The sequence below is a fragment of the Carassius carassius genome, chromosome 46 (assembly GCF_963082965.1).
Source record: "Carassius carassius chromosome 46, fCarCar2.1, whole genome shotgun sequence".
Lineage (NCBI taxonomy): Eukaryota > Metazoa > Chordata > Actinopteri > Cypriniformes > Cyprinidae > Carassius > Carassius carassius.
In genome coordinates, this window is record NC_081800.1 from 19,377,548 (window position 1) to 19,405,164 (window position 27,617).

Here is a 27,617-nt window from a genome sequence, read left to right on the forward strand (position 1 = left end):
TATGCATGATTCTTGAAGCTATGAATGAAAACGAAACGTGAAGTATCGAGCTGTATTTCTTTGCAGCCTCAGTGCGCCAGTCTGCTTTCATGTGTCACAGCTCTATGAACGAAATCTTTCGATCTGATCAAAGGATCTATGCATGTTTGGTGAAGTTAAGAGGTAAAGCAGCCCCTCTGGTCCCACTTTGTCAAAAAAATATATATAACTAAATATATAAATATATAATTGATTGTGATGAACAATACTAGTAAATAAATAGAAACAGAACTGCAGCAAATTATATTACACTGAATATTAAAACAGATAATATTGCACAGAATGTGAAGTATTACATTGCACTACAGTACAGGTTCCAGTTTAATAACAAAGGGTCCATGTGTCAGACACTTCACTATCTTGAGGCCACGAGTTATATATATATTTTTTTTGACAAAGTGGGACCAGAGAGGCTCCGTACCATAGAAACCTCTGATTTTTTTTTTTTTTTTTTTTTTGCTAAGATACATTAAGACAGTTTTTAATCTGCAAATAGTGACGTATCTTTTTTATGATATAGCCTATGCTTTTTCCATGAAGTTATGAGTGAAAAGCCTACATGACAGCTACCATAGATTTTTGGCTAAACTACATGCTCTCTGTGCAGTTTTATGTGTGTTATAAATTTATGAGGAAAATCTTTAGATATAAATGACAGATTTGATAGTTTTGGGCTCTTTTAATCAGGAGAATCTACTATAAAATTCTGATGCATAATTTTACACTGAAATCTTGTTTTATGAAGTTACAAGTAAAACGGTGACATCAATAGGCCTATTATTATTATTATATCGGTCTGGGGTTGACTTCTTGTACAAAACTTGCTCCAGTTTATTCAAAGCCTCAAACAATTTCTCAATGGTGCGACTAAAAAAACTCTGAGGTCGCACCGGTGCAACGAGCCATTCAAGGGGAAAAAAAGTCTCTGCGACTCTGAAGGTCTCCCTGTGGTTCAACAACAGACACTAGAATCCTGCATTTTAGCCTGAGCCCGACAGGCTTTTTACCCCCTCGAGCCGGGCTTCGGTTGTTCAGATGTGGGCTGGGCCTCCAGTCTGTTTAGACTTCTTATTACTTTAATATTTTAGACATTCATCAATTAGCGATGAAAAAAAAACTTGCTGCGCTGGTGGAAACAACACGAGACCGTGATGCCAGGACTGTAAAGAGCGGCTCGACGGTGTTTTGTGTCCCGCAGCAGCGCAGCTGAACAGTTCTGCGTTCAAATAATAGGCTTAAGAAGAAGATATTTTAATTATTTACTAATAAACTAGTGTTTTCTGAATATGTGTCGCAAGGATGAAGTTGCAATCCCGACTCGTCATCTCCTCATTAGACGCGCCTTTAGAGATAAGTACATCTTTATGGGTTATGATTATATTGAAATATATATAGTTTTATATATATAAATAAATATATATATATATATATATATATATAGTTTTTGTTTTTTGATTTGTTTTATTTCGTTAAGTAGTTATTCAAAGCTTGTATATATATATATATATATATATATATATATATATATATATATATATATATATATATATATAGATATATATATATATATATATATATATATGTGTGTGTGTGTGTTTTCACTGAGTTTCGGTTAATTTTTGTACTCCGATTAAAGACAACACGGCAGAACGAGCAACTGTTTTGTTGATATTGTGTGTGCAGTTACGAATAATGTATTACTCTTACCTTTATGAGCAAAAATGAGGCATATCCACGGAAAAAAAATGCAAGTGATCATGCTGCCGTCTCCCTGTCCTGAAGCATCTCCTCACAAACTATTGGATATAGCTTACATTTATCTGGGTCTAACGTTTAAACATTGTCATATGCTTCAACTGTTTTATATCTATAGATTTTATTTTAGGAAAGTCGTGATGATTTGAGAAGGCTAAATTGATCAAACATAGGCTCACTGTCTGCCGCTGGCAGCTTGGTCGTTACTTAAAAAACCCTAAAACTTATATTTAACAAACATAAAATGCTCCAAACGCTTTTCTAACTTAACTTAATAAAATATATTATATTAACAAAATATAATCACTTTGCTATTACATACAAAACTGAACTATTTTAATAGCTGATCCAATAAGTACAAGCTGTTTAGGGACTGTTCACCAGTTCAAATCAGACACTGATTTGTCCCATTTTTTCAGACACAGTGGAAGATCTGATAAGAATCAGTGTAGAGGGCCAAGTCTGGAAGATTTTGATGCTAGAGAGAGTGTGGCCAGCTGGATAAGCCAAGGCCAAAGATCAAGAAGACCAAACTAAAGGAGTTGGCCATCCGAGGGCAGGGGCGGACTGGCCATCTAGCACCGGGACTTTTCCCGGTGGGCCGCTAGCCAATGTGGGCCGGCCCACCCGGTACACAAATATATATATATTTTTTATTTATTTATTTTTAATTGACGGAAATCATAATATTACATCTCTTTTCTACGCAAATGGATGAGTGAGTCGATCGCGCAGCCAACAAGCGCGTTTTCGTCTAATTTAGAGAGAGACAGATTCATCTGGTACAGCGAATTTCTCTGAGCAGCAGGCCACTGTATACGTTCACTTAAAACATAACCGACTGTGTTTACGAGAATACTTGCAGAGACAATTATTTTGAAATAATTGTGTGTGTATTTATTCATTCAGAAGTTAGGATACCCAAAAGATGAATTAATTCTTTGTACGCGCATTGTCTGAAATGCTGCTCACAGCGCGTGCTTTGAACGAGTGCGCGCAAGCTTCGAACGCGCGCAAATTGTTTAAAAAAGTTGAATCAGCAAGATTTAGAAACAAGTGAAAACGATCAACTACGATACATTTCACCCCTCCAAGCGAGTGAACAACGCGAATTTTAAATCACTATTCACGATAGCCCATCTGGAAGAGCAGTGATACATTTTGGAGCCCGACTGCAAAACACAATAGCCCCTGGACGTCGGGCTAGCGATTTTGCGAGCCCTGCACCTCAGATCTATCCAGTTTGTGAACCACTGGTTTCCACAATGTTTTCGTTAAACAAAATAAATGATTATTTTAAAAGATTTACTCAAGAGAATAATCTGTTCACGAATCAGGTCATGAACTTATATTACCGCATATTCATGCATCTGTTAATTGCAGTGTTGGGAAGGTTACTTTGGAAATGTAATAGGTTACAGATTACAAGTTACCCTATTTAAAATGTAATAGTAGTGTAACTTTTTCAATTACTTTATTAAAGTAATGTAACTAATTACTTTTGATTACTTTTTGATTACTTTTCAAAATCTCCAATAAATGTTTATTTGCAACTGTTAATCATCTTCAAACATTTACACCATTCAGGTTTAACCTTACAGCAGTGCTAAATACTGTCAGACTTTTACAATCCTTCATCACTTGAATTAAGATGATCAAATTTGAACACATGTCTGCATGTCTGCTTCATTAATTTCCACATGGGGCGGACTGGGATAAAATTTCAGACCGGGAAATCTCAAACTCATACAAACAAATTCATGGACAACACTATTTTTTGTATGGACCTGATATAAAAAAAGATCTTTAGTTTGGGGACATCCAAAATAATTAAAAGTTCTCTCCTGAACTTCACCTTCACTTCATTTCTTTTTTCTTTTCAGTCTCTTTATTTTGCCCTGTTATCCATCTACCTCATGACTTTAACACTCAAGATTTAACAAAACTATACTTTCTAAATTGCCTACATGTCAAATTGAGTGCATCACTACAATATAAAATCCTAATACTGAACATGAGTCATGTTTTTCCCTCACAAAAATTAACTGCTTTTATTACGTAAAAGTACAGTAACCATGTTTTTTTTTAATTATTATTATTGCAAATGGATTACCATTTGTATTTATTTTTAAATAAATAAATATGTAAATTTGTGGCATGGTTTAACAACAGTAACCTTTGTCTCTGAATTTATAGCAAATATTAAAACTTTGCATATGCTTTGATGCAAGTGTACTTTTGATATATTTGTCCAATGTGGCATATTCCGTCCGTGTTAGGCAATAGCAATCCCGTTTTTATGACTGGATTCTACTAACCAGACTATGTTTCTGCATCGCGGAAATTATAGGGCCGTACGTCTCAGAATAGTCAGTTCAATTTGGGAAAGAAATCAATTACATCTGTATGTGGATGTGTGTAAATATTCAAATGTAATCCCCACTGTAATCTTTAAAATTTTCAGAAGTAACTGTTATTTAATTACTCATTTTTTCTTAGTAACTGTAACTGATTACAGTTACATTTATTTTGTAATTAAGTTACATGTAACTAGTTACTCCCCAACACTGGTTAATTGAATGCAAAGTGTGTGTTCTAGGAGAATGTTTGTCTCGTGATGAACATGTATCGCTCACTAGGAGTCGCTAAATGAACAGCTGCAGCACGCAGGTTATCTTTTTTTTTTTTTTTCAATGGAGGATCAGTTGCCCTATTGGTTAAAATCCCCAAACAGTATACTTAAATATCAAATAAATAAATTACATCAAAACAGGGGCGTTTGCGTTTTGATGTGGTGGGCTGCTGTGGGCCAGAAAGTCCAGGGCCACTTTTTGGTCCCAGTCCGCCCCTGTCCGAGGGGCATGTGACTGCAGTAGAGGATAGTCCATAAGCCATTGAGCCATGAGATGTTCAGTTTGAAGCCCTTAATACCCTTAATTTAGATTTTCTTTTTATTTCATATATCTTGAGATGTTTTAAGTTTAAATTTCACCTCAGTGAAACACTTTAAGCACCAAAACTTTTTCAGTAAGTTACCTTTCTTGTAGAATTGTGCTTCAAATAAAGAACATTATGTTGACCAGATTGTTAGTTAATCTTTTAGGCTACAAGTCAATATTGTTTATATGGACAGCGATTTAAAAAAAAGTGGACTTGTAAGAAAAAAGTTAGGCGCACTAGTGTAACAAGTGCAAAAAATTAGCCTAGAACCCTGTTGTTTTATTCTACTTCATGAGACCTTTCAGATGACATATGGCACATGAGTATCCGAGTTGTGTGATATTTTTATGAATATTAGAGTACATGGCAAAATGATTATTATTATTTTTCTCAGCAAATAACTTGGCACTATTTTGGAGTTGATCAACGTGCTATATGCATTGTAATGCTCAGACTCTAAGCTTTCAAATGATATCTATTTTTTCTTGATTTTAATTCAGCAGTTTGAAAAATATGATTAATAATATTGATGCGATGGGGGGTTGGGGGGGATCACGGTGGTATGGGGGTAGCAGTAAAATACTTCTGTTGTCCTGACCCTAGTACAAGCTCTCATTTTAATCCTGAATGTCTTAAATGCTTATTTCTTATAACATCACCTGTGTACCTAATTACTGATTGTCTGATGAGTGCATAATCGCTGAACAAAAAGTGCAGAATTGCTGAACAAAAAGAGGTTTCAATAAGTGCCACCTGCTGGCGATAGCTGTAAATGTAAGCACAATAAAAGCTGTTGATTACTGAGATGATTGTTTTCTAAAGACAGATATTGATTTCAATGGTTTGTATCTTAAACCTGAATTGATTGCTTACCTCCATTGTAACTATTTCCCCCACACAAATGTTAATGCTTGATGCTAACTTAAGTCTTATACTATCACCAAAACATTTGAAACAGATACACTTTAACTAACCTTATTTATGTCCTGAGATATTGAATATCAAATAAGACGGATATAAATAATTTATCTTGAACACTAAATTTTTTCTTACATTTTTATCAGTTATTTCTCAGCAGGAGAATGTCCAAATATATATCGGTTTTTTTTACTGAAAGTCAGAGTTGAGCAGTAAGTAGTTACTAGTAATTTAGTTATTTTAATTATATTACTTTTGCAGTAACTAGTAGTGTAACTAATTACTAATTATATTTCAGTAATAATTTTACAGTTACCATCCATAAAACAGATTTGTTGCTTTACTTCTAACCCTTTAAGAGTGACCACTATTAAAGCTAAAATATCCACTAATGTGTTTATTTACAAAAAGGCATGAGTGGTAAAAAATAAATTTTTCAAAAAACTGAAACTTAATTATATTATTTCTATAGGCTATATAAAAAAGAAAAGAAAAAAAGACTAAATAATAAGGCTGAATAAGCTGATCTATAGCATGTTAAATGGTGGTTGCCTGTCTATGAATGGTACACCCCTCTAAGCTCACAGAAGTGGTTTGACCCAAGTCCTCAGCAGCCAATGACATTGACCCGTTCAAACTGATTTTTAACGCGTACTTCACGTGTATTTCACGTGTATTTAACGTGTATTTAACACTTGAAATACACGTTAAATACGCGCTGATTTTTAACTTGTAAACAACACGTATTTAACGCGTTAAATACGTGTTGTTTACGTGTGAAATACACGTATTTAACGTGTTGTTGACGCGTTAAAATTCACGTGAATTTGACCCTCTTGGCCTTCCATAGGTGTGTACGCGTCTCGCGCCGCCACGTCAAGAACGGATGCCGCGTGCGCATGATTAATTTAGTTCTGTTCGTTTTTTTTCCTTAAGTGCTAGACACTATAACCGTTTTTAAGCCAAATATCCTGAATCATAACCCAACACCCCACACCCCGCCAAAAATACTTCTTTTACATAACAACGAACACGGTTTGTAGATTTACACCAAGTGCTCATGCAGACATCTTGCAGACTCACGTTCATACTTGTGGTTTGTACAGTTGATTCAGTAATTATTATTCTGTGGTGATAGTTTTGAGAAATGTAACTGAGATAAAGTCTTTAATACAATATACATTAATGTAATTAATATAAATCACCAGGAATAGTCATATAAATGTCAAGTACATTATAAAAAATATTTTTGAAATGAAAACAGCTAGTGAGATTAAGCGAGACTGTTATTTTCATATACTTTATATGCATTCAAATTTGATACATCATATTTATATTGTTGTATTATACTATTCTTTTGTGTGTGTGTGTGTGTATATATATATATATATATATATATATATATATATATATATATATATATATATATATATATATATATATATATATAAAATTGGACTTGTGGTACATTGTGGTCCAACTAATGCACGAAAGAGGGCACTGTTCTCCATGAAATGGTTTATTATTAACTGTTTAATGGTTTTAAATCTTATCTTGAATCCCATAAAGTTACATTTAGTGTATTATTATGTGTAATAATAAAAAATATATAAAATAATATCAATCTGATACATGTTAGGTACCAGTCCTTGAAATTATAAGAGCACAATTTACTAAAATTCTTTAGCTATAAAAACACGAGTTTAGTTAAGTTTTAAATTCACAACAGAAATGCCCTTAACTTTAAAGATTTTATTTCTGTGACTATTTTCATGGCCTGGAAATCAGTTTTAGTTTTCCCTATTAGGTCCAGGTTTGCCATGACTGAACTAAAAGGACAAATATGTTAAAGAATGGAAGAACAAGACAGTATGCGGAAACACAAATGTTTTATTTCCTTAAAATATCAGTATGAACTAATGTGACAGCAGTACACCCTACACATACATTCTATTTAACGTCTTTATTTACACTTTTTCCTTTATATAAAAGTATACAAACTAACATAGAAAGACCTCTCAGTCTGAGGATATAAGACCAGAGAGGGGAAAAAAGACCCTGACCCCACAAACATGACTGTACCTTCAGATTTAAAAGCCCGGAGAATATACTAACATGCATCCATCTTTGATCTTCACTCTAAAACCTGTCAATCAGTTCGTGAGATGTGAGATGGTGGCAATAGAGGGGTCGTGAGTCAGATACAATACAGTTTTCATGTAGCAACAGATTATAAACAACAGCTCAATAAAACATGGGGTTTGTACATAAACATACAAACAGAAATGGCCATCACATACACTCGAGAGTCTCAGACATGCATCAACTGCATATAAAACAGCCACATACATTCCCATCCAACAGTCTCATACATAAACTTCCACAACCACACACTCATTCAAAGGCTTTGGTTCATCAAACCAGTTTTAAAGCTATGGGCTGGATTAGCTCTGTTGTAATGGGTGACCCAGACCACAACTGCTGAAAAGTACGCAAGAACCGACAAAATCACGTCCAGCTCTTATAAAAGAGACTATGCTGCATATGTGAGTCCAGACTTCAAGGTGGGATACAATACCTTAATTCTTCAGTTTTACATCACAGACACGTAGGCCTACATACACACAAAAAGTCAAGGCACATTCAAAACACAGAACACAACATGCACACTGCCTCTTGTGTGATTCGCTGCCCTGCAGTTTCTACTCGAGCCGAGTCGATGCATCAGAACGGGAAATATCAAACACAGTGTTTCAATGTGATTGGGCAAAAACAAAGTCCTCTCTGCTAATGGAATGAGCAGTTCCACAGTAACTGAACGAGTTTAGTTAATACAGAGAAAGAGTCCTGCTCACTGAGCTACATGAATCTACAGGTACAGTGCTGAGACAGTGAGGCAATGAACTTGGCTACACATGCACACAATCACTGTCAAAAGTGGTTTGAATGAGCATCAAACAGTGGCATCAAAAGTAATCGAATACATGAGAAATGCCTTAAAATATGAATGTCATTGCATTAAATATCAAAATATCAAACTAAGTAGAAAGCACTTTAGTAGAAAGCAACCATAAAAGCAAAATACTTCACAGAAATTGGTTGGATACATTCATTGCGGGGTGTTTAATGCGATTAATTACTGTGGTTGCTCTGTTAGGACACCTGCATAAACTTATGGAAAATATCCCAAAAAATTTAAATAACTAAAAGAATAATCACCTTTTGACCACTTGATTAAAAGCTAAACAAAATGTTTTTAATAAATAAATCAAATAGTTACAATCAATTGTACACTATCTTTTGAATGTTATATTTAAAATAATATATTTTCAAGACATTAATACTTCTGTTCAGTAAATGGATCAAAGGTGACAGTGAAGAAATTTAGTTACAGAAGATTTCTATTTCAAGTAAATGCTGTTTATTTTAACTTTCTATTCATCAAACAATCCCGAAATTTTAAAACTGTATCACAGCTTCCACAAAAATAGTAAGCAGCACAACAGTTATCAGTGATTAATAATAATAAGAAGAAATGTTTCTTGAACACCAATCAGCATATTTCAATGATTTCTGAAGGATAACTGAATTAATAGTTGCTGAAATTCAGCTTTGCCATCACAGGAATAAATGTGTTTTTAAATATATATATTCAAATAGAAAACAGTTATTTAAAATTTTTATAACATTTCAAAATATTTCAGTTTTTACTGTATTTTTCATCATAAGCACAGCCTTGGTAAGAAAAAAAAAGACCCAAATGAAAATGCTGCTTGTTTGACGAGTCGTGTTAAAATCAGTTAAAATGTTTTGCATTCACTTGCATTAATTTTGAGATAAAAAAAAAACAATAATAATTTGAAATTAATAATTATTCATCATTAATATAATGTCACATAATTTTCAAATGGATATATATTTTCAGCCATATTTAAAAAAAAAAGTTAGTTCTGAGAAAATCTCTACCATAATTTGTTTGCAAAAGCCACCTGGTTTGATATTTTTTTATTCTCTAGTCTAATGCAATGACATTCACACATTTTAACTGGTTTAAGTGTCCAAACACTTTTTGTGGCCACTGTTTATAAGTCATGGTTCTAGTTAGGGATCACAGTGCATTGGGATCACAGGGAGCCAGATAAAACAGGCATGGAGTGATGATGTCACTATCACCCCTCAACAACTGCATGAATCAACATACACGTGAGTGCACACACACACACACACACACACACACACACACACACACACACAAACACAGAGTGGTCATGGCTAGATATGCTGCTCACTAATCTGTATCCCAGCAACAGATCAATAACACACATTTGTACTGGATAAATCAATGCAATAAAGCATCAAACACACTCTCTCTCATAACTTGGGGAGTACAAAGGAACCAGAATGTACTGAATGTATGAAAAGGCACAAGGTATTGCTAATTATATAAAAACATGCGTGAATTACCACTGCCACTGATCTTGACTTGCAGAGAAAGACGTTAAAAAGACAACACGTGATTTATGATGCACTCCACTACTGCTTTACTGCCACTTCCACAATGATCTGTTAAAAATAGATTTTTTTTCTGAACAAGTGTTTGATTTGTTGCCCTTAGCAACAGCCGTGTAAAAACAATGCATAAAATTAACAGTTTAAAGAAACAAGACAAAGTAAAAGTTAAGTTATTTCACACTCACACACACTCAGACAAGTGCTTTCTTGAGAGATGAAATCAGGTATTTGGATTCATAAGACTGTATAAGTACCTTTTTTTCACTGGCATTGAAATAGTGCATATGAAAATAAGTATTTAACTGCATTTGTGATTTTTCAGTGGAAGAAATTGTATCAGGTGATTTTATCAGGGGATTTCAAGGGGCTGTGACTCGAAGTCACCAAAAGAGTCAAAGATTCAAACCGTAAGAATCTATTTAGAGAGTCCGAAAGAAAGATTCAGATAATCATGAATCTGATAGCAGCAGGAATGGTTTCCCCTCTCCAGTGGGGCGAGGATAAGGGGTTGTGTCGTATAGGACATGCAAAGTTGGCATTGTTACCAGCCAATAAGGTTGGCTTTGGCCTTCTCTGTGAGCTTGCGGACTCTCCCTTTGCTTGACGTGCCGAAAGTAATCGAGGCATCCTCAAACAAAAGCTGTCTTTGCTCTTCCTCAGAGTCTTCTTCGTTATAGAAAGCTGTCCTTCGACCCTGGTTACGCGTTCTCATCTGTCCTTTTGAGCTCTCATCCTCTCCCATATAAATGTCAGGCTCCTCCCTTAGGGCGGGGCCTGGTGTCGGGGGCGTGGTTTCTTCGTTGCCACGCCGACTGCTCCTTCTGAGTGATTTGGGGCTTGAAGGAGCTGGGGTATCTGGCGTCCTGATGACTCGTGGTCTACCTCGTGGTTTTGGACACTCTGGAGTCACTATGCCAGAATCTGAAAGACTACTGTCCTGGGCTGTAGAAGAAGCCCCGCACTCATCACCAGTAGACAGAAGAATTTCCTCCTCGTGGGAGGAGCTTCTTCGTAGGGACTCCAGTTCTTTCTTGCTTTTCCTCCCTCTCTTTTTTCCAGAGGCCTGGGACAGTGGGGGCGGCGGTACCACTACTGGCGTTTGTATTTGTGCGTCTAATCTGGGTCTGCCCCGACCTCTTCGTACCACTCCCAGAGTCACTTGACTATGACCATTCAAATGCAAAGTATTTTGAGGAGAAGAGTTGGGATCGACTGGACCTAAGAGAGATTAAGAATATAAGTAGACATCAAACATTCGTATATTCAGGCAACAGATGCCTTTTTTTTCAACATAGCTAACAATACATTTCATTTTCATTCAATTCATGTACATTCCCTGGTAATTAAACACATGACACATGGAAAGATCCATGGATTTCCACTTCACACGGCTGTCATTCACAACATTCTACACATCACATCATGTTTATTAAATTTAAATCTAATTTTAGATTGCTTTAAGATATGATTATGTGTGTAATACTCTCATCGCATTTTGCAAATCTGCAAAATTCTAGAGATTTTCCCAACACCAGTGCATAAAATTAAAAAATAAAATGTATATATATATATATATTTAACTTTAAATATAAAAATACACACAAAAAAAAAAAAAGTTACAATCATTAAAAACGTTTAAATCTGCAGAGGTAAATTTCAGGAAAAAAAAGGTTCCGTTTAACACATTTTACTATCAAAATCACTGCAGAAAAAAAAAAAGTTTCAAGAAAAAAAATTACATTTGCAGAAGTATTCTAAGCATTTTAACAATATTTACTGCTGAAATCAGCAGTATTATACAGTTTTTCTACAAAATCAGTGCAAAAGAAAGTTTTAAATCAAATAAGGAAAACGTTTTAATGAGCAGAAAAAAGGTGATTGATTTCAACTAATGCTTAGTTTAATCATCTGTTACCGACCTAGTGTGAGTTTTACAGGTGTTCGAAGTTTCCTGCGAGACTCTCTGGCCCCGCCCTCGTTTGTGTGGGGAACTGCAGAGCTCTTGGTTTCTCTGGAGACACCGATTGAGTGAGAGTTCTGGGTGCGTAGGACTCTAGAGGAGGGCTCTGCTGCCTTACTGTGGGTGGGTGGAGGGGGAGGAGCTGACTGTGTAGAAGGTGCGTCTGCAGGCTGGGTTCCAAAGCGGGCCGAGCTACGCGTCCGACCTGGGACAACAGGAGGCTCAGCCTTGCCGTTGATTTGTGGATGTGTTTGCCGTAAAGAAGAAGCCCGGGAAGGTCCAGCAGGAGTGGGCGGAGCTGCACTGTTCGATCGAGGAGGAGCGCGAGATGAAACCCGCCGCTTCCTCTCTGGACTGCAAATCAGGAAAGAAGATAATGTGTATGCAAAGTTAAGAAACAGTGATCAATTCTAGAACATAATATTCTGCAATGACCAATCAGATGCTGTTTGTACCTAGAGGCGGAGCTTGAAGGTGAAGAGCTCTTCCTCCTCTTCACAGACTGTCTGGTCAAACGCTCTGTGTGCAGCCGCTGACGGGTGAATCGCTCACTGTGCAGACTTTGAGCAGCTTTAAAATCGGTCAGAATCGAACTGATATGCTCTTCAAACAGAGCGGACAATCGCAGACTCATGCTATAGATCTGCATACACAAAAACACTCATGTATTAAAATAAACTAGATGAACTGGTTTGGCTATAACATTGCAATAGTCAGCTTTGAAAATCAAAGATTAATAATTTGTTTGTTGATCTCATACCCTGGACTTTTTGCTGGGTGTATAGGCTTTGGAGTTGCTGAAGATGAGACGTACATCTTTACAAAGATCCATGGGAGTGTCATACTCTCCTTCTAGCAGGCGGTTCAAGACAGTCCCAAAGTCCATAGGAGTGTCCACAATGTCCAAATAGTCCTGAGAGAGGTATTTTTGATGAACAGGGCATACAAGTAGACAGTGCACTGCAAAAAATTATTTTCTTTATCAGTATTTTTGTTTTGTTTTCCAGTACAAATTACCTAAACATCCTTCAAACAAGATGTATTCATTTTACACTACTGTTAGAAAATGTTGGGCTCCCCCTTGCTCACCAAGGTTGCATTTATTTGGTAAAAATAAGTGATATTGTGTAAAAGTATTACAATTTAAAATAACTGCTTTCCATTTTTGAAATATTTTAAAATATAATTTATTCCTGTGATGACAAAGCTACATTTTAAGCAGCCATTACTCCAATCTTCAGTATCACATGATCCTTCAGAAATCATTCTAATATGCTGATTTGGTGCTTAAGAAACATTTTTTATATTATTATCAAGGTTGCAAAACAGTTGTGCTGCTTGTTATTTAAAAAATAAAAATAAATTCAGGATACTTTGATGAATAGGAAATTCATTTAGAACAAGAACAGACAGCAAGAACAGCTTTTATTTGAAACAGAAATCTTTTGAAACACTATAAATGTCTTTCCTGTCATTTTTGATCAATTTAATATATCCTTTTATAATATATAATTTGCCAATCATCTTTTTTATTCATTTATCTTGCTTCAAGCAAGTTTAGGTATTTTTACTGGAAAACAAGCAAAAGTACTATTTTAAAACATTTCTGCAGTGTGTGTGTAAATACGCTGTGTATATGTGTAGATGGAAAAGAAAGTTCCTGAACAAAGTGGGAAATGTATACTTTTTCATGAGTTTTTGAATTTTTGCCAGTCCAAATATTATAAAAATGTATATTATCAACAAACAGCAAGTGGTCTGAGGCTAATACTATGGCACCCCTCATAATTCCCACAAGTAGCTATAGGTATGAACTAGAGTTTTGTGTGTTTTCTACATGTGTCAGTGTGTTACCGGATACTCCTCCAGATCCACAGGCTGTCTAAAAGGCTCTGAATCTTCACACTGAAAGATAAGCTCCAGCAGTTCTCTGCAGCGCCCCTTCCAGCTCTGAGGGTCTGATGATGGTTTACTGCGCAGACTCCTCAGGATTGGCTGCTGCTGCCGCCTCTGAAACAGAAACACACTCTCAATTAGTCAGGATTAGCAGGTGTAAACAATCTCCATGTATAATCAAACCTTATCTCTCTGGCCCTGTTAAGATTGTATAATATCAGTTAAAGTTACCTTCTTATTGCGGCTAGATGTACAAGGTGCCTCTTGTTCTTCATCCTCATCTTCATCCTAAGTTGGAAAAAAGGTATAAATCAAGTCATGTTAGGCACTGACATAAAAATACGCACATTTACATTTCATGAATTCCAAGTGCTTGTAAGGCAGCAAAAGAACAGTGTTAAAGGCACAGTAGTAATGTATTAAATCTCTTTCACATATGAGTGGTTTACGAGTGTGTGTTTTAATGGCACTTACATCGCTTGAATCTGAGAAAGTGTTTTTCTTCATACTGTTATACAGTGGAATAATATCTGTATAGCTTTGGTCCCTAAAGAACACAGACGTAGAGACAGGAGTCAAAAAGCAGCCCCATGCATGGGTAAAAGCACTGGCAATAACCAATTTCATGTTTTTCCAATAACTAATATATGGATGATTTTAAAATGTATACTATTTTGTCTAAATTAATTAAAAACAAAACACTATAATAAAAAAAACTAAATCTTTAAAAAAAATCTAACTATTTAATTTAATTTAAATGGTAAAAGTGAATTTAGGCATCACAGCATTATAACAATGTATGTAAATAATGGATATTATTTTTGGGATTTGCCGAATATTAAATTTAAGAGTGTTAAATCATTAGTGTTTTTTAAATATTAACTTTAAGTGAGCATTAGGTGATTGCAAAAGCAATATAAAAGTAAAAGTGCAGAGAATTAACATGCGTAACTGAATATACATCATTGGACAATACGGATAAATTAAAATGATAATGACTGATAATCCATTTGCTATCGATATTGTGTGCATCCCAATTCATCACCACTGGCTCAGTTTTATTTGTCATTTTTATTTGTGACTGACTTACTTGATAAATTGTAGCATGAGGTCAGATACGAATTTGGCAGTTTTAACAATGAATGCGCCTGGTTCATTGAAGGTTTGAGCGTTGTGTTCGATGTAGCGTACCTCCCACATCAACGATGACATTCGCCTGACGAAGGCAAGCAAATAACAGATGCACATATAATTTGATATAATCTACTTTAGAAGTACACACTAATTTTTGGAATATATCATATACGTAGGTATTTGATTGCCATGTCCATTCAGAGTTTGTGCTGACCTATAGAAACGGTTCTGTAGTCTTTGTCGGATGGTGCTCAGATCTGTGACGTAAGCAACTACGGTGCAATATGTTGGATATGCCTGCAAGTCCACTGGCAGTTCAAATGGTACGGCCACATCTGGAGGAGAGAAAGAACTACCGTTATATTCCATCCGTTTTGGACATAACCATAGTAATAAAAATGAGCTATTGTATGATGCTAAATGAAAACGTCATACCCAAAGTGCAAAGCTGGTCGATGCCCCTGATGATGCGTTCACACTCTTGGTCACGTGTGCGTGAGCCCCACTCTCCTTCTAGGGGCTTGTACAATAAGGCCTTCTGCTCCTCCTCAGTCAGAGGCACACTCAGACCTAACTCGTCAGGAAATGCTGCTGCAGACAGACAGAGAAAATGAGATGGAGGAAAACAAGAGACAGACAATCACAACTCAGTTCGGATTGGATATATGCCTAATGTCACCACAAGGACAGTAACATCATGAAATCAGTAACATTTTGAGCGCCTGGCAACAGTTCCCAATAGGAAAAGTTTGCTCAATAAACATGCTCAATTATGTTTTAATGGAAATGTAAAACATAAAATACAAAAAAATAAAGGTCACAAAGCTAGTCACCTAAGGAACGGCACTCAAGGTCTTTTATCAGAGCTGAAAATATTTTATATTATGGGAGTGTGGTATCCTGTATGAAATAAGAGCAGTGTTATATTTCTCAACATGTGCTTATGTGCTGTGAAAATGAATGTGCTATGAGATTAATTAAATATGTTTAGCATCATTCAATTAACCACAGTTAATGCATTTATCTAATGTGATCTTACACAGTTTCATTCAGTTGTATCAGCACAGGTTGTTCAATACACAACCAAAACAATCTTAGATGTGACCCTGGACCACAAAAGCAGTCTTAAGTCACTGGGGTATATTTTCAGCAATACCAGGAAAAAAAAACACTGTGTGGGTCAAAATGATCGATTTTTCTATTGTGCCAAAAATCATTAGGATATTAAGTAAAGATCATGTTCCATGAAGATATTTTGTAAATGTCCTACCTGTTAATATATAAAAACGTAATTTTTGATGAGTAATATGCATTGCTAAAAATTCATTTGGACAACTTTAAAGGTGATTTTCTCAGTATTTCAGTTTTTTTGCACCCTCAGATTCCAAATTTTCAAATAGCTGTATCTCAGCCAAATATTGTCCGATCCTAATAAACCATACATCAATGGAAAGCATAATTATACAGCTTTTAGATGATGTATAAATTTAAATTTTGAAAAATTAACACTTAAGGCTGTTTTTGTGGTACAGGGGCACATATTTAAAAAATAATAGGGGGGCGGGGGGACTTTTAATTACATTTCTAATCGTTCCAGGTGAAATATACAAGTCATAATTCATATAAAGGTTTTGGATCAGTAAGATTTGTAAAAGTTTTGAAAGATGCCTCTTATGCTCACCAGGACTGCATTTATTTGATCAGACATACAGTAAAAACAGTAATATTGTAAATTATATTCTTCAGGATTTTTCGATAAATACAAAGTTAAAAAGAGTAGCATTTATTGAAATAGATTTTGGTCTAACAATATAAAAGTCTTTATGTAAATTTTTTTAAGTCACTATTGATAAATTTAATGCATCCTTGCTTTTTATTAGATCTTGTTTTATTAGTAAAATTTTAAATTATAAAAAAAAAAATTAAGGAGAAGTATAGCTAGAAAAAAGTACATTAATTTGCCACCTTTGGCACAATTGTGAAATTACACATTTAGGGCCCTATCATACACCCGGCGCAAGGCGCAGCGCAAGTGTGTTTGCTAGTTTCAATCCGGCGCCGTTCGCATTTTCCCATCCAGTGCCACATCGTTTAATTAGCAAATGCATTTGTGCCCATTTGTGCACCCATGGGCATGCTGGTCTAAAAAAGAGGTGTGTTCGGGTTATCACACAAACATGCCAAATACTAAAAACAAAAGGATTACAGTTTAAAAGAATATTATTGTGTAGGCTACATAAATATAAAAATGTAATGATGGATAGTCATTGCATGTATTAAAATTAGGCTACCTATTTCCAATTCAGCCTATTAATACTTATAATGAGGAATGAAAATGGCAAATTAATTGAACAATCGTGCCAACACACACACATATATATATATAAACTGACTCATCACGTGGAGCTTTGGCGGATTCCTGCTTGTCCCGTAGATGATCTGCTCGCACGCTTTAACTTTGCGCACAAGCAGATCGGTTTCTTCGCTTGAGAAGCATTTAGATTTTCCAACAACAAATTCCGCCATGTTAATAGCGAACCGCCCTGGCGCGAGCGCATCTCGCTCTTAAAGGGAATGGGAGATGACACTCTGATTGGTTTGTTGAACGTTACGCCCATTACTCATTAAGAGAATAGGGACAACCAATTTCAAAAATGTGCCCCGGCGCACGGACCATTTTTCCATCGTTAAAATAGCAAAAGTGGATTTGGACACGCACCTGCATTGTGCGCTTTACACTTTGCGTTTAGATCGTTAAAATAGGGCCCATAATCTCTATAGATTTATTTCTAGGTAAATTAATCCAAGTTTATATTAACTGTGCCAAAGCAAAAAATATTATAATTAGATATTAATTAATTGGTCAAATCAAAGTTATTTTATTCTAATGAAAGCTTTAGTGATTGTGAAGGACACGTCATACCTTCATTGGGAATCTCCTCCATGTCCCATGGGCTCATCTTTTCCGTATCTCCATTATCCCAGCTGCATCACACAATAACACAAAGCTGTCAATATTTTCATTTACTATTACACACACACACACACACAAAAATAAATGTGTGCAACACCACACTTAGCTCACTATAGATTAATTTCTAAACCTCCATATAAACCATGTCTAGTCATAAATTTAAGAGTCAAATAGAGGGTGAAGTTATGAAACAATTAGCCATATCTTAATTCTTGTCTTTCCGTCCCCAATTCATAATAAGACTTCCTTGTTCTTGTTAATTGACTTTCTTTTATGGCCTTAAATTTGCTAAATTTAAGACTTTATATATATATATAAAAGGAAGCAAACAATATAACCAACAGGGCACAACAATATGTATCAATATACTGTATATATGGCAATATATAGGTTGACCACTAATAGGCCACAATGATTATGGCGGCCTCATGGCTTCACGCCTGGTTAGGAAACAATGTAACAACAATTGAACTACTATATAACACATGTAAAGACGTTTAGATGGACACAGAGAACTGACCAGACATTGTAGCACTGGAACAGAGAGTCGGGATATTCGGCCTGGTAAGGCTCCTGACTCTCAATCGTACCAAACCACCAGGCATCGTCTATCACTGCCCGGAAACGATCACCTGACAAAATATATCCATCTCAAATCAGACACAATTACACATGCACATCAACTCTGTGTCAGGAACAAGCAATCATTAACTGAATGCAACAAAGTAAAAAAAAATGTGTTACAAATACAATACTACAGTGCCCGGGAGGTGACATGTTCAGTTCACTTAGTTTTGTCGTGCCCACGACATAATAACTTGTGGGGACGTGATAATATGTCATGGCCACGAGATCATTTTGTCGAGGTAACGACATCCTTATATCTTGGCCTCGAGATGCTTTGTTGAGGGAACGACATTCATTTCTCGTCGCCGCGACTTCTTATGTTGAAGGAACTATATATTTTTCTGGTGGCCACAAGTTTATTGTGTAAACAAACCTGTGTGACCATAGCATTTTGAACTAGATTTGAAAAAAGACTTCTCTTTTTCACCATCTCTAACATCCCTGTGTCTTAATCCTGTAAAAATTAACATCTGTGCAAAAACGTACTCATTTTCCCACACTAACCTATCATCCAGTTCCTCTGTCTTGCATTATCAAACTGCTGCCGAAGTACCAGGAAGTCGATGACATCAGGCATGTCGTGGTATCTAAGAACAATAAAAATGTGAGTCACAGGTTAAAGGCCACTCGCTGAAGATCACTGTGAACAAGTCACTGTGACTCACTTCATGGAGAACGAGCCGCCTGTCAGTTTGCCAGTGTCTGGGTCCAGGAAGGCCAGCTTCAGACAGCACAGAGTAGGCAAACCCACCTCGTACTTAATGCCCACTATCTTCAACAGCTCCTGCTCCTGTAGGCACACAGTCACAAACCATTTTCATTCCTATAAAAATACTGTGAGGTTAAAAGGTCATTTTATTGAAGACTTACCCTGAGCTCTAACTTCTGCCAGGGCTGTTTTTTAGGATTTATACTGAAGATCTTGTTTTTTTTGGCCATCTCCACATAAGCTTCATGGCCTTGGCGAAAATAATATACCTGTTTGCATACGTAACAAGCAGCTTAATGTTACATGCATGTCTCCACATACCATATAAATAATAGTATTTCACATTTGAATTGTTATGTTGTACTGAGGAATGTGTTTTTTACCTCATCGCCCATCTGTGGGGTGAAGGGGCATCTCCGTGGCATGGTGTCAGTGATCCAGGCAGAAGGCAGCCATTCCTCTAATGTCAAACCCTTGTTCTGCAGTCCAGGCATTCTCTGAACATATAAATACACACACACACACACACATATATATATACACGATAAGTTCAGAGTAACTTGTACACAGAGCAAGACTTTCATGCAAATCTGAAAGTTCACTGAAACAGTGTCAATGGAATTTAAACAGAGCTATCTTAATGTCCCAGGAGTTATTCTATTGTAATTAAATTATAAAACCAATTTCAACATCAATTAATTAACTGTCCATGGATTTTCTCGTCTCAGATGTAGACTTTTTAGAAACATGATGACCTCATCAAGAAGTAAAATAAACAAAATATTTACTATTTACTAATATTTACTCAAATAAATACTGATGACTCCGCTATGGTGTCATTTTTACCACAACCAAATATTTCCTATTAATAAAGTTATTTCAAAAGTTTGGTTACCAAGGAGACAACAGTGTGACTGTAGAACTTGAGATGAAACATGAGACGTGATACGTGAAGAATACAAAGAGAGAGAGAGAAAATAAAAACCAAGGTTTTCACAGAAAATGTGTTTAAAAAGTAATATTATTCATATATATTATTGAACTATTATCCATTTGTGTGTATTTAGGATACTTAAAATGCTAGCTATGAAATTAGCCTTAGTAAGAGAAAAGAATCTGTTATTTTATTCCAAAAATGTTTAAAATGTAATTTTCATCTTAAAAATTAATGGTGATATGGTGGAAATGACATCTGTTCATAACGATTTACAGAAAATAAAAATAAAAACATAAAAACAGAAGTCTCCTTTGACCCATAATTACAGTATTGAACATTGCCAATGGACAAATTAAATAAAAAGTGAGCTTGATAATCATTTTTTAAGGAAGGTGTCCATTGCTGAATTAACACACAAAGGACCACTGACCTTCCGTTTCTCCTTTGGCTTCTTCTTCTTCTTTGGTAGTGCTCCATCTTTGTCTTGCTTTTCTTTTCTCCTCTCCTTCTTGGAGTCTTTTTTCTTCTCTCCATCTTCTTCTGAGCTGCTGGCATTCTTCTTCTTTTTCTTCATGCTGGTCTTCTTGGGCGGTTCGAGGTTTATTCCAGCATCTGCTGTCCAGTCTGAGTAATCGCTGGAGTAATCGCTGTAATTATAAACAGACCCAGCATATATGTGTGGCTCTGGCTGAAGTATGTGTATGTCAGATATATGGCAGTGTGTCTTATGAAGTCTGAGGGTAATTGATATTCACCTGGAGCTGCTGTTATCATCAGGCCAGGGTTCTTTTTCCTCTCTCTCCTCGTCTGATGATTCTCTGCTTGGAGGTCTTGCTTCGGTTTCACCCTAAAAACAACAACAGATACATAGAGAATAAAGATTATCACTCTTTTTATGCCATTTTCAAAACACACCAACGGTTTCAACCAGACATGGGGACTTGTGACTTGGTGACTTGGACTCGAGTCGACTCGAGTCGCTATTTTTATGACTTGTGACTTGACTTGACAAAAAATAAAATACTTGAGACTTGACTCGGACTTGGAAGTTAAAGACTCGGGACTTGACTTGACTTGAGACAGGATGACTTGAATGACTTGAGTGTTAGTCGCGCTGCTTTCTCATTGTTTCCAAAGCGCTCGGGCAGTTGCGCCCCTGAGGCGTCGAGCGCGTCGCGACCGCGTTGCTTCCATTATGAGCGCGCATACCGGTGGCGCATACATGGTGGGATAGGCCACATAGTGCTCGGCTTGCAGACAAGACTCTCGAATCTTATATTTTGCAAGTGCAATACCTTGTAATAGAGGTAATGACTTACGGATGTACTCTGAGAGAGAGATTGTGTGTGTGTGTGTGTGTGTGTGTGTGTGTGTGACAGAGAGAGAGAGAGAGACACACACACACTCGTGCTTCACCTGATGAAGGAAACCCAAACTGAGTCTGACTCCAATCACAACCCCAACATTCAGAAACTAATTGACAAAAATCTGAAGTATAATTATGATGAAAAATGAAAAAAATTAATTTGAGCTCCAAACCAAACTCCAGTGTTATTCGGCCCTAAACAGAACCACAAAACTGGCAAATTACTTATCACTTAAGCAATTAAAAGAAAGACAAATCCTTTCAAAATATCGACTCAGTGATCATGATTTGGAAATAGAGATTGGTAGACATAAAAGATCCTGGCTACCGAGAGAAGAGAGACTGTGCAAACACTGTGAACTGAATCAAAGAAAATTGTGGCTACTAAGATTGCCTAAATCAACAATTTATAGGATCATCAAGAACTGCAAGGAAAGAGGTTTAATTCTTGTAAAGAAGGCTTCAGGGCGTCCAAGAAAGTCCAGCAAGCGCCAGGATCGTCTCCTAAAGAGGATTCAGCTGCGGGATCGGAGTGCCACCAGTGCAGAGCTTGCTCAGGAATGGCAGCAGGCAGGTGTGAGCGCATCTGCACGCACAGTGAGGCCAAGACTTTTGGAAGATGGCCTGGTGTCAAGAAGGGCTGCAAAGAAGCCACTTCTCTCCAAAAAAAACATCAGGGACAGATTGATCTTCTGCAGAAAGTATAGTGAATGGACTGCTGAGGACTGGGGCAAAGTCATAATCTCCGATGAAGCCCCTTTCCGATTGTTTGGGGCATCTGGAAAAAGGCTTGTCCGGAGAAGAAAAGGTGAGCGCTACCATCAGTCCTGTGTCATGCCAACAGTAAAGCATCCTGACACCATTCATGTGTGGGGTTGCTTCTCATCCAAGGGAGTGGGCTCACTCACAATTCTGCCCAAAACACAGCCATGAATAAAGAATGGTACCAAAACACCCTCCAACAGCAACTTCTTCCAACAATCCAACAACAGTTTGGTGAAGAACAATGCATTTTCCAGCACGATGGAGCACCGTGCCATAAGGCAAAAGTGATAACTAAGTGGCTCGGGGACCAGAATGTTGACATTTTGGGTCCAAGATCGCCAGATCTTAATCCCATTGAGAATTTGTGGTCAATCCTCAAGAGGCGGGTGGACAAACAAAAACCCACTAATTCTGACAAACTCCAACAAGTGATTATGAAAGAATGGGTTGCTATCAGTCAGGATTTGGCCCAGAAGTTGATTGAGAGCATGCCCAGTCGAATTGCAGAGGTCCTGAAAAAGAAGGGCCAACACTGCAAATACTGACTCTTTGCATAAATGTCATGTAATTGTCGATAAAAGCCTTTGAAACGTATGAAGTGCTTGTAATTATATTTCAGTACATCACAGAAACAACTGAAACAAAGATCTAAAAGCAGTTTAGCAGCACACTTTTTAAAAACTAATATTTATGTAATTCTCAAAACTTTTGGCCACGACTGTACAGATGGAAAAACAATGGCAATAAAAAGAGAATCACCACAACAAATCAAACCATTTCAGTTTTAAATGTCCAAGCCAACATGAATTTAAATCTGAGCACATGTGCTTCCGTAATACACATTCCTGTATAGTTAATGATTAATCTATGACAGTCTTTTAACATGCCACGCCACTGAAATGAATCTTCTCTTTTTGATTGGTGCCACCAGGAACATTTTACATTGCAACCATCTGTCATACAGAAACATTTTTTCCTGATTCAATCAATTCCTGATGAAAGTTCCATATTTTTCTCTTAAATCATCCTCATGTACACTACCTGTAAAAGTCTGCAAGGATGCATTAAATATATCAAAAATGACAGTGAAGCCTTTCATATTGTTACAAAAGATTTATATTTCAAATAAATGCTTCATATTCGTCAGCTTTGCCCTAACAGGAATTAACTACATTTGAAAATATATTCAAATAGAAAAGAGTTCTTGTAAACTGTATTGTAAAGTGGTAGTGTAAGTCAATTAAATGAGCAGTTACATTGACTTTACTATTCCACAAAGGGACACTGCGTCTTTTGACAGTACCTCAGAGGCACTGTGCTCTTCCTCGTTGGGTTCACTCTGACGACTCGTTTCCTCCACGGCCAATCGTGTATGGTAGTTATGCTGGTTACCCTGGTAACGACGCCCCTCCTCTACAGAATTTTCTATAGCATGCTGATATGAGAAATACACACTTCAGTAAATATACTGCATTTAATTTGCATGTTAATCAGCAACAATGCCTTTAGCAATATGTCATCAAGATACATTTATTTAGATATAAAAGTTTGGCGGCGTACAATACTGTATGATGCAAACAGTACATTTCCTCCAATCAAATAGTGAGGCAGACTTGTTTATCTAGATTTTTTTGTATATATTTTCAAATTGATGATCAGATGTGATAATTCACCCGGTTTTCTCTGTGGTACTGGCTGTGTATGCTGCGTCTCCTCCTTTCTGATCTGTAGATGCTGATTTCCTCCTCTCCTTTAGCTGTACGCCAGATCTCCTGCTTACTGCATTCACAAACAGACACGCAACAGCATCAGCAACGCTGTCTAACTGGAGCAAACTGCATTACACTGTAAAAAACAACAGAACATTAAGACAAGGGAAGGTCTTGTTTGAGTAGCAGGTGCCTGTGAAAATATTACATATAATAGAAATGCACATTTTTCTACTAAAAAAGACAAAAAAGTATTTTTTACAATCTTACAATCAAAGTGATATAAAGAGAAAAACTATTATGACTCTGTTTTACAAATCTTATACTGAGTCTGTCTTAACATTTGCTATGTAATGCTGGTGCGGCAGTCTTAGTGTGAATGATAAGACTGCATTGGGGAAAACATTTAACACAAGCAGTAAGATTTTAGGAGTTCAGCAGAGCCACCCTACAGTCCTATATACGGTAATCGCCAGGTAGTTAGAAAAGCCCAATCTATCTTAATGGTTACTTCTCATCCTCTCTATTCTGAGTTTCAGTTTTTACCCTCAGGATCTCGGTTTAGATTTCCTTCTGTTAGTAGTAACAGGTACAAACATTAATTTATTCCTAAATTCTTTTGCTAAATTTAGGCATGTGGGGAAAGGTAGTTGTTTGGTCTTTTGATGTCATGTTTTTTATGTAATTTTTTATGTAAAGTAAATGGTATTTTTTGTATGCTGGCCTTGCTGTAAAACCAATTGCCCTTAAAGAAAAGAAAATGTTCAACTTCATTCCACATCTAAGGTTTGTTTGTTTTGCATTTTTCAAATCATTTCTATGCTAGGTTTAACATAGCATTTGGAAGCCTAAATTTCATTTTGGAAAATGGGTGTGGGGATTCTCCCTTTAGGTGGCTCTCATGGAGGGGGATTTTTTTAATTTAAGGGAGTTAGGGTATTTTTTACAATCATCCAACCTAAATGTTTTGTCACCCAGTGTATTTGTTTTGTAATTCATAATGTTGTTGATTCATATTTATATTGTGAGGAAGATTCTTAAAAAGAACTTTGATTTCAAACTTTGAATTGAATTAATTTTAACTAAAAAAAATAAAAAACACACAAGTAAACAGTCAGTAATAAAATAAGAATATATAAATGACAAGCAATGGCACAAACAAATAGAATAACAAGATACACCTAAAATGAACTGTTAATTACTTTTTCAAGGAGGTATAACAATAATATTCAGGTACAGAAATACCACAGAAACTGAATAATCTATTTAACTTTAAAATAACACTGGTTTTTCTTCAATGTATAAATAAACAGACAGCAGCAGGTTAATTTAGGTTGCTGCCACTTTAAGACCTCATGCACGGATCTAATTTTACACATAAGTTTTGTTTCTCAACTGTTTACATTTACTTAATAGACTATATACCAACAATTTTTATTATAAATCGACTAAATTTTGTATGTATTTGGCCGTTTACGTACAATGAGATGCACTTCTATGTGTGCAGGCTTTGGGTGTGAGCTCACAGAAAGTGGTCTCACAGAGAGTGAGCAAGTTCTGAATTGAGTACTTAATTTTTTTAAATTCTAAGACTCAAAAGCACGTGCAAATGATACATTCTGTCCCGAGCTTCTTTTACGCTGAAATATTTGTGTTACAAGCACAGAAACTGCAAGAATCAGTAGAATTATGTATAATACCAATTCCGAGCATGGGTTACCATACTTGGCAAATGTCAGGATGTTCATTTTTACTTTCAATCTTGTGGCGATATTTAAGCCCTGAGATTAGCAGTGCAGTCTCACACTTTTGGTGTCAACTCTATTGCTGTGTGTGTTTTACCATGCTTCAGCTGGTGATAGTTCAGGAACAAGAACACGTCGACTCATGGCTACCAGGTCTCTCGCAGTGGCGATCTCACTGCGTGGAGCATTACTGTGCATCTGGCGAACACCTTCGATCTGTCCACTGCGTCTCAGACCCACATTGGGAGGAGAAGTGACTTCTGTGGGAGAACTGACGGATCCTACACACACAAACCAGGCGTGCAATCAGCATAAACACTACTGTCAACAGTATTACAATCACCCCCCACTGGTTAATAGAGGTCATCTGATGACATTTTTATACATAAAGTCGCTTTGAAAAAAAATGAAAAATTCTTTATTTTTTTAAATGAGCTGTTTGTTGTTTTATTGTGTTTCTTTTGTTTTTAGAATATTTTTCAACATTTTTTTGTTTACATTTGATTACTCTTGGTATTTTTTAATTTACCTGAATAATTGATATGGCTGAAAAACATCAAGTGCTGTTTGCTATTTTAATTAGTCCTATTCAGTGTTATTGTTGACTAAAACTAAAATATATTACAAAAGAGAAATTGAAATTTTAATTGAAACTTTAAATAAAATATTAATATCCGATGAAAAACAAAAATAGCATATATAAATAATACTATTATCATTAAAAAAATGTTTTATTATAAATATATAATTATTATATAAAATACTTTTAACTATATAAGTAATTTAATAAATGTGGAAAATAAATTGGCATCAAGAATCATGAAATTTCACCGTTATTGATTGATATCCAACATTTTAGGATTGTATCACTACACTGCTTTACAAAAAACATTTGTATCACCTCTGTTTGCTCTGCTGTCAGAACCCAGCCTCTGGTCCTGCTCTTGCTGTAGTCTCTGGATCATACTATCAAGAGGACTAGAGCCTTCTGGAGCCTGCTGACTAACCACCTGATTCAGCCCTGGGTGAGGATATAAGAAACAAATACAGAGACATTTGAACACTTTATTAGTGTTCAGTGGCAGACTGCAGGTGTATATTTGTATACACAAATAGCCAATAATTACTGAAGTAATAAAAACACAGAAAGGGAACAAAGAGACACTGTCTGTTTGTGTTCCTTACCTGATGATGTGAGCCCCATCTGGGGTATGAGCTGTTCCTCTCTACAATTCTCTCTGCCTGGAACCAGTCTCTGGTAGCGTGGAGGGTGAGGATTCCCATCCACATCCACCAGGAATGGCGGTGGCATTAGGTGAGGTGCCTGCTGGGTCTGTTCGTCCAGCACGAAGTTATGGGCGTCACGAATAAGCGGCCGATAATCAGTGTGGAAGAACATCTGATCTGCTATCTAAAGAACAGAACAATGGATGCATTCACATCAAATACACACTAACTGAATAAGACAAACAGAGAGAGGCAGTACTGAACACAGAACCATGTTATTCTTATAACTTCTTCTACAGATGCACTACATATTAGTTATATTAACAGTTATTGACTGGTTTTTAAAAATACTGTTTACCATTTCTGTCACTTACCACTCAGTAATAGTTTATTAACACTGTTAA

The 27,617-nt window shown here is 36.2% G+C and overlaps 2 protein-coding genes across 3 annotated transcripts in view; one reads left to right on the top strand and one right to left on the bottom strand.

The window, feature by feature from the left end:
* The window catches only part of LOC132129196 (armadillo repeat-containing protein 1-like), a 428,278-nt gene that overhangs the window by 85,014 nt on the left and 315,647 nt on the right, over positions 1 to 27,617 (top strand). The window lies entirely within an intron of this gene.
* Positions 7,525 to 27,617, bottom strand: part of LOC132128904 (PH-interacting protein-like) — a 42,756-nt gene continuing 22,663 nt past the window's right edge. The window contains exons 17-39 of one of the 2 annotated variants that reach the window (XM_059540300.1): positions 27,172 to 27,397; positions 26,888 to 27,007; positions 26,084 to 26,267; positions 24,206 to 24,311; positions 23,836 to 23,967; positions 21,157 to 21,248; positions 20,832 to 21,048; positions 19,848 to 19,961; positions 19,626 to 19,733; positions 19,421 to 19,545; positions 19,260 to 19,342; positions 18,649 to 18,760; positions 18,078 to 18,139; positions 15,590 to 15,742; positions 15,369 to 15,489; positions 15,111 to 15,236; positions 14,495 to 14,567; positions 14,252 to 14,308; positions 13,979 to 14,134; positions 12,885 to 13,037; positions 12,580 to 12,767; positions 12,084 to 12,478; positions 7,525 to 11,382 (exon numbers count right to left, since the gene is read on the bottom strand). In XM_059540300.1, the coding sequence (XP_059396283.1) occupies positions 10,706 to 11,382; positions 12,084 to 12,478; positions 12,580 to 12,767; positions 12,885 to 13,037; positions 13,979 to 14,134; positions 14,252 to 14,308; positions 14,495 to 14,567; positions 15,111 to 15,236; positions 15,369 to 15,489; positions 15,590 to 15,742; positions 18,078 to 18,139; positions 18,649 to 18,760; positions 19,260 to 19,342; positions 19,421 to 19,545; positions 19,626 to 19,733; positions 19,848 to 19,961; positions 20,832 to 21,048; positions 21,157 to 21,248; positions 23,836 to 23,967; positions 24,206 to 24,311; positions 26,084 to 26,267; positions 26,888 to 27,007; positions 27,172 to 27,397 (3,780 nt within the window). In that variant the 3' untranslated portion in view covers positions 7,525 to 10,705. Of the gene's footprint in view, positions 11,383 to 12,083; positions 12,479 to 12,579; positions 12,768 to 12,884; positions 13,038 to 13,978; positions 14,135 to 14,251; positions 14,309 to 14,494; positions 14,568 to 15,110; positions 15,237 to 15,368; positions 15,490 to 15,589; positions 15,746 to 18,077; positions 18,140 to 18,648; positions 18,761 to 19,259; positions 19,343 to 19,420; positions 19,546 to 19,625; positions 19,734 to 19,847; positions 19,962 to 20,831; positions 21,049 to 21,156; positions 21,249 to 23,835; positions 23,968 to 24,205; positions 24,312 to 26,083; positions 26,268 to 26,887; positions 27,008 to 27,171; positions 27,398 to 27,617 lie in introns of both variants that reach the window. The other variant, XM_059540299.1, reaches the window with a different exon arrangement.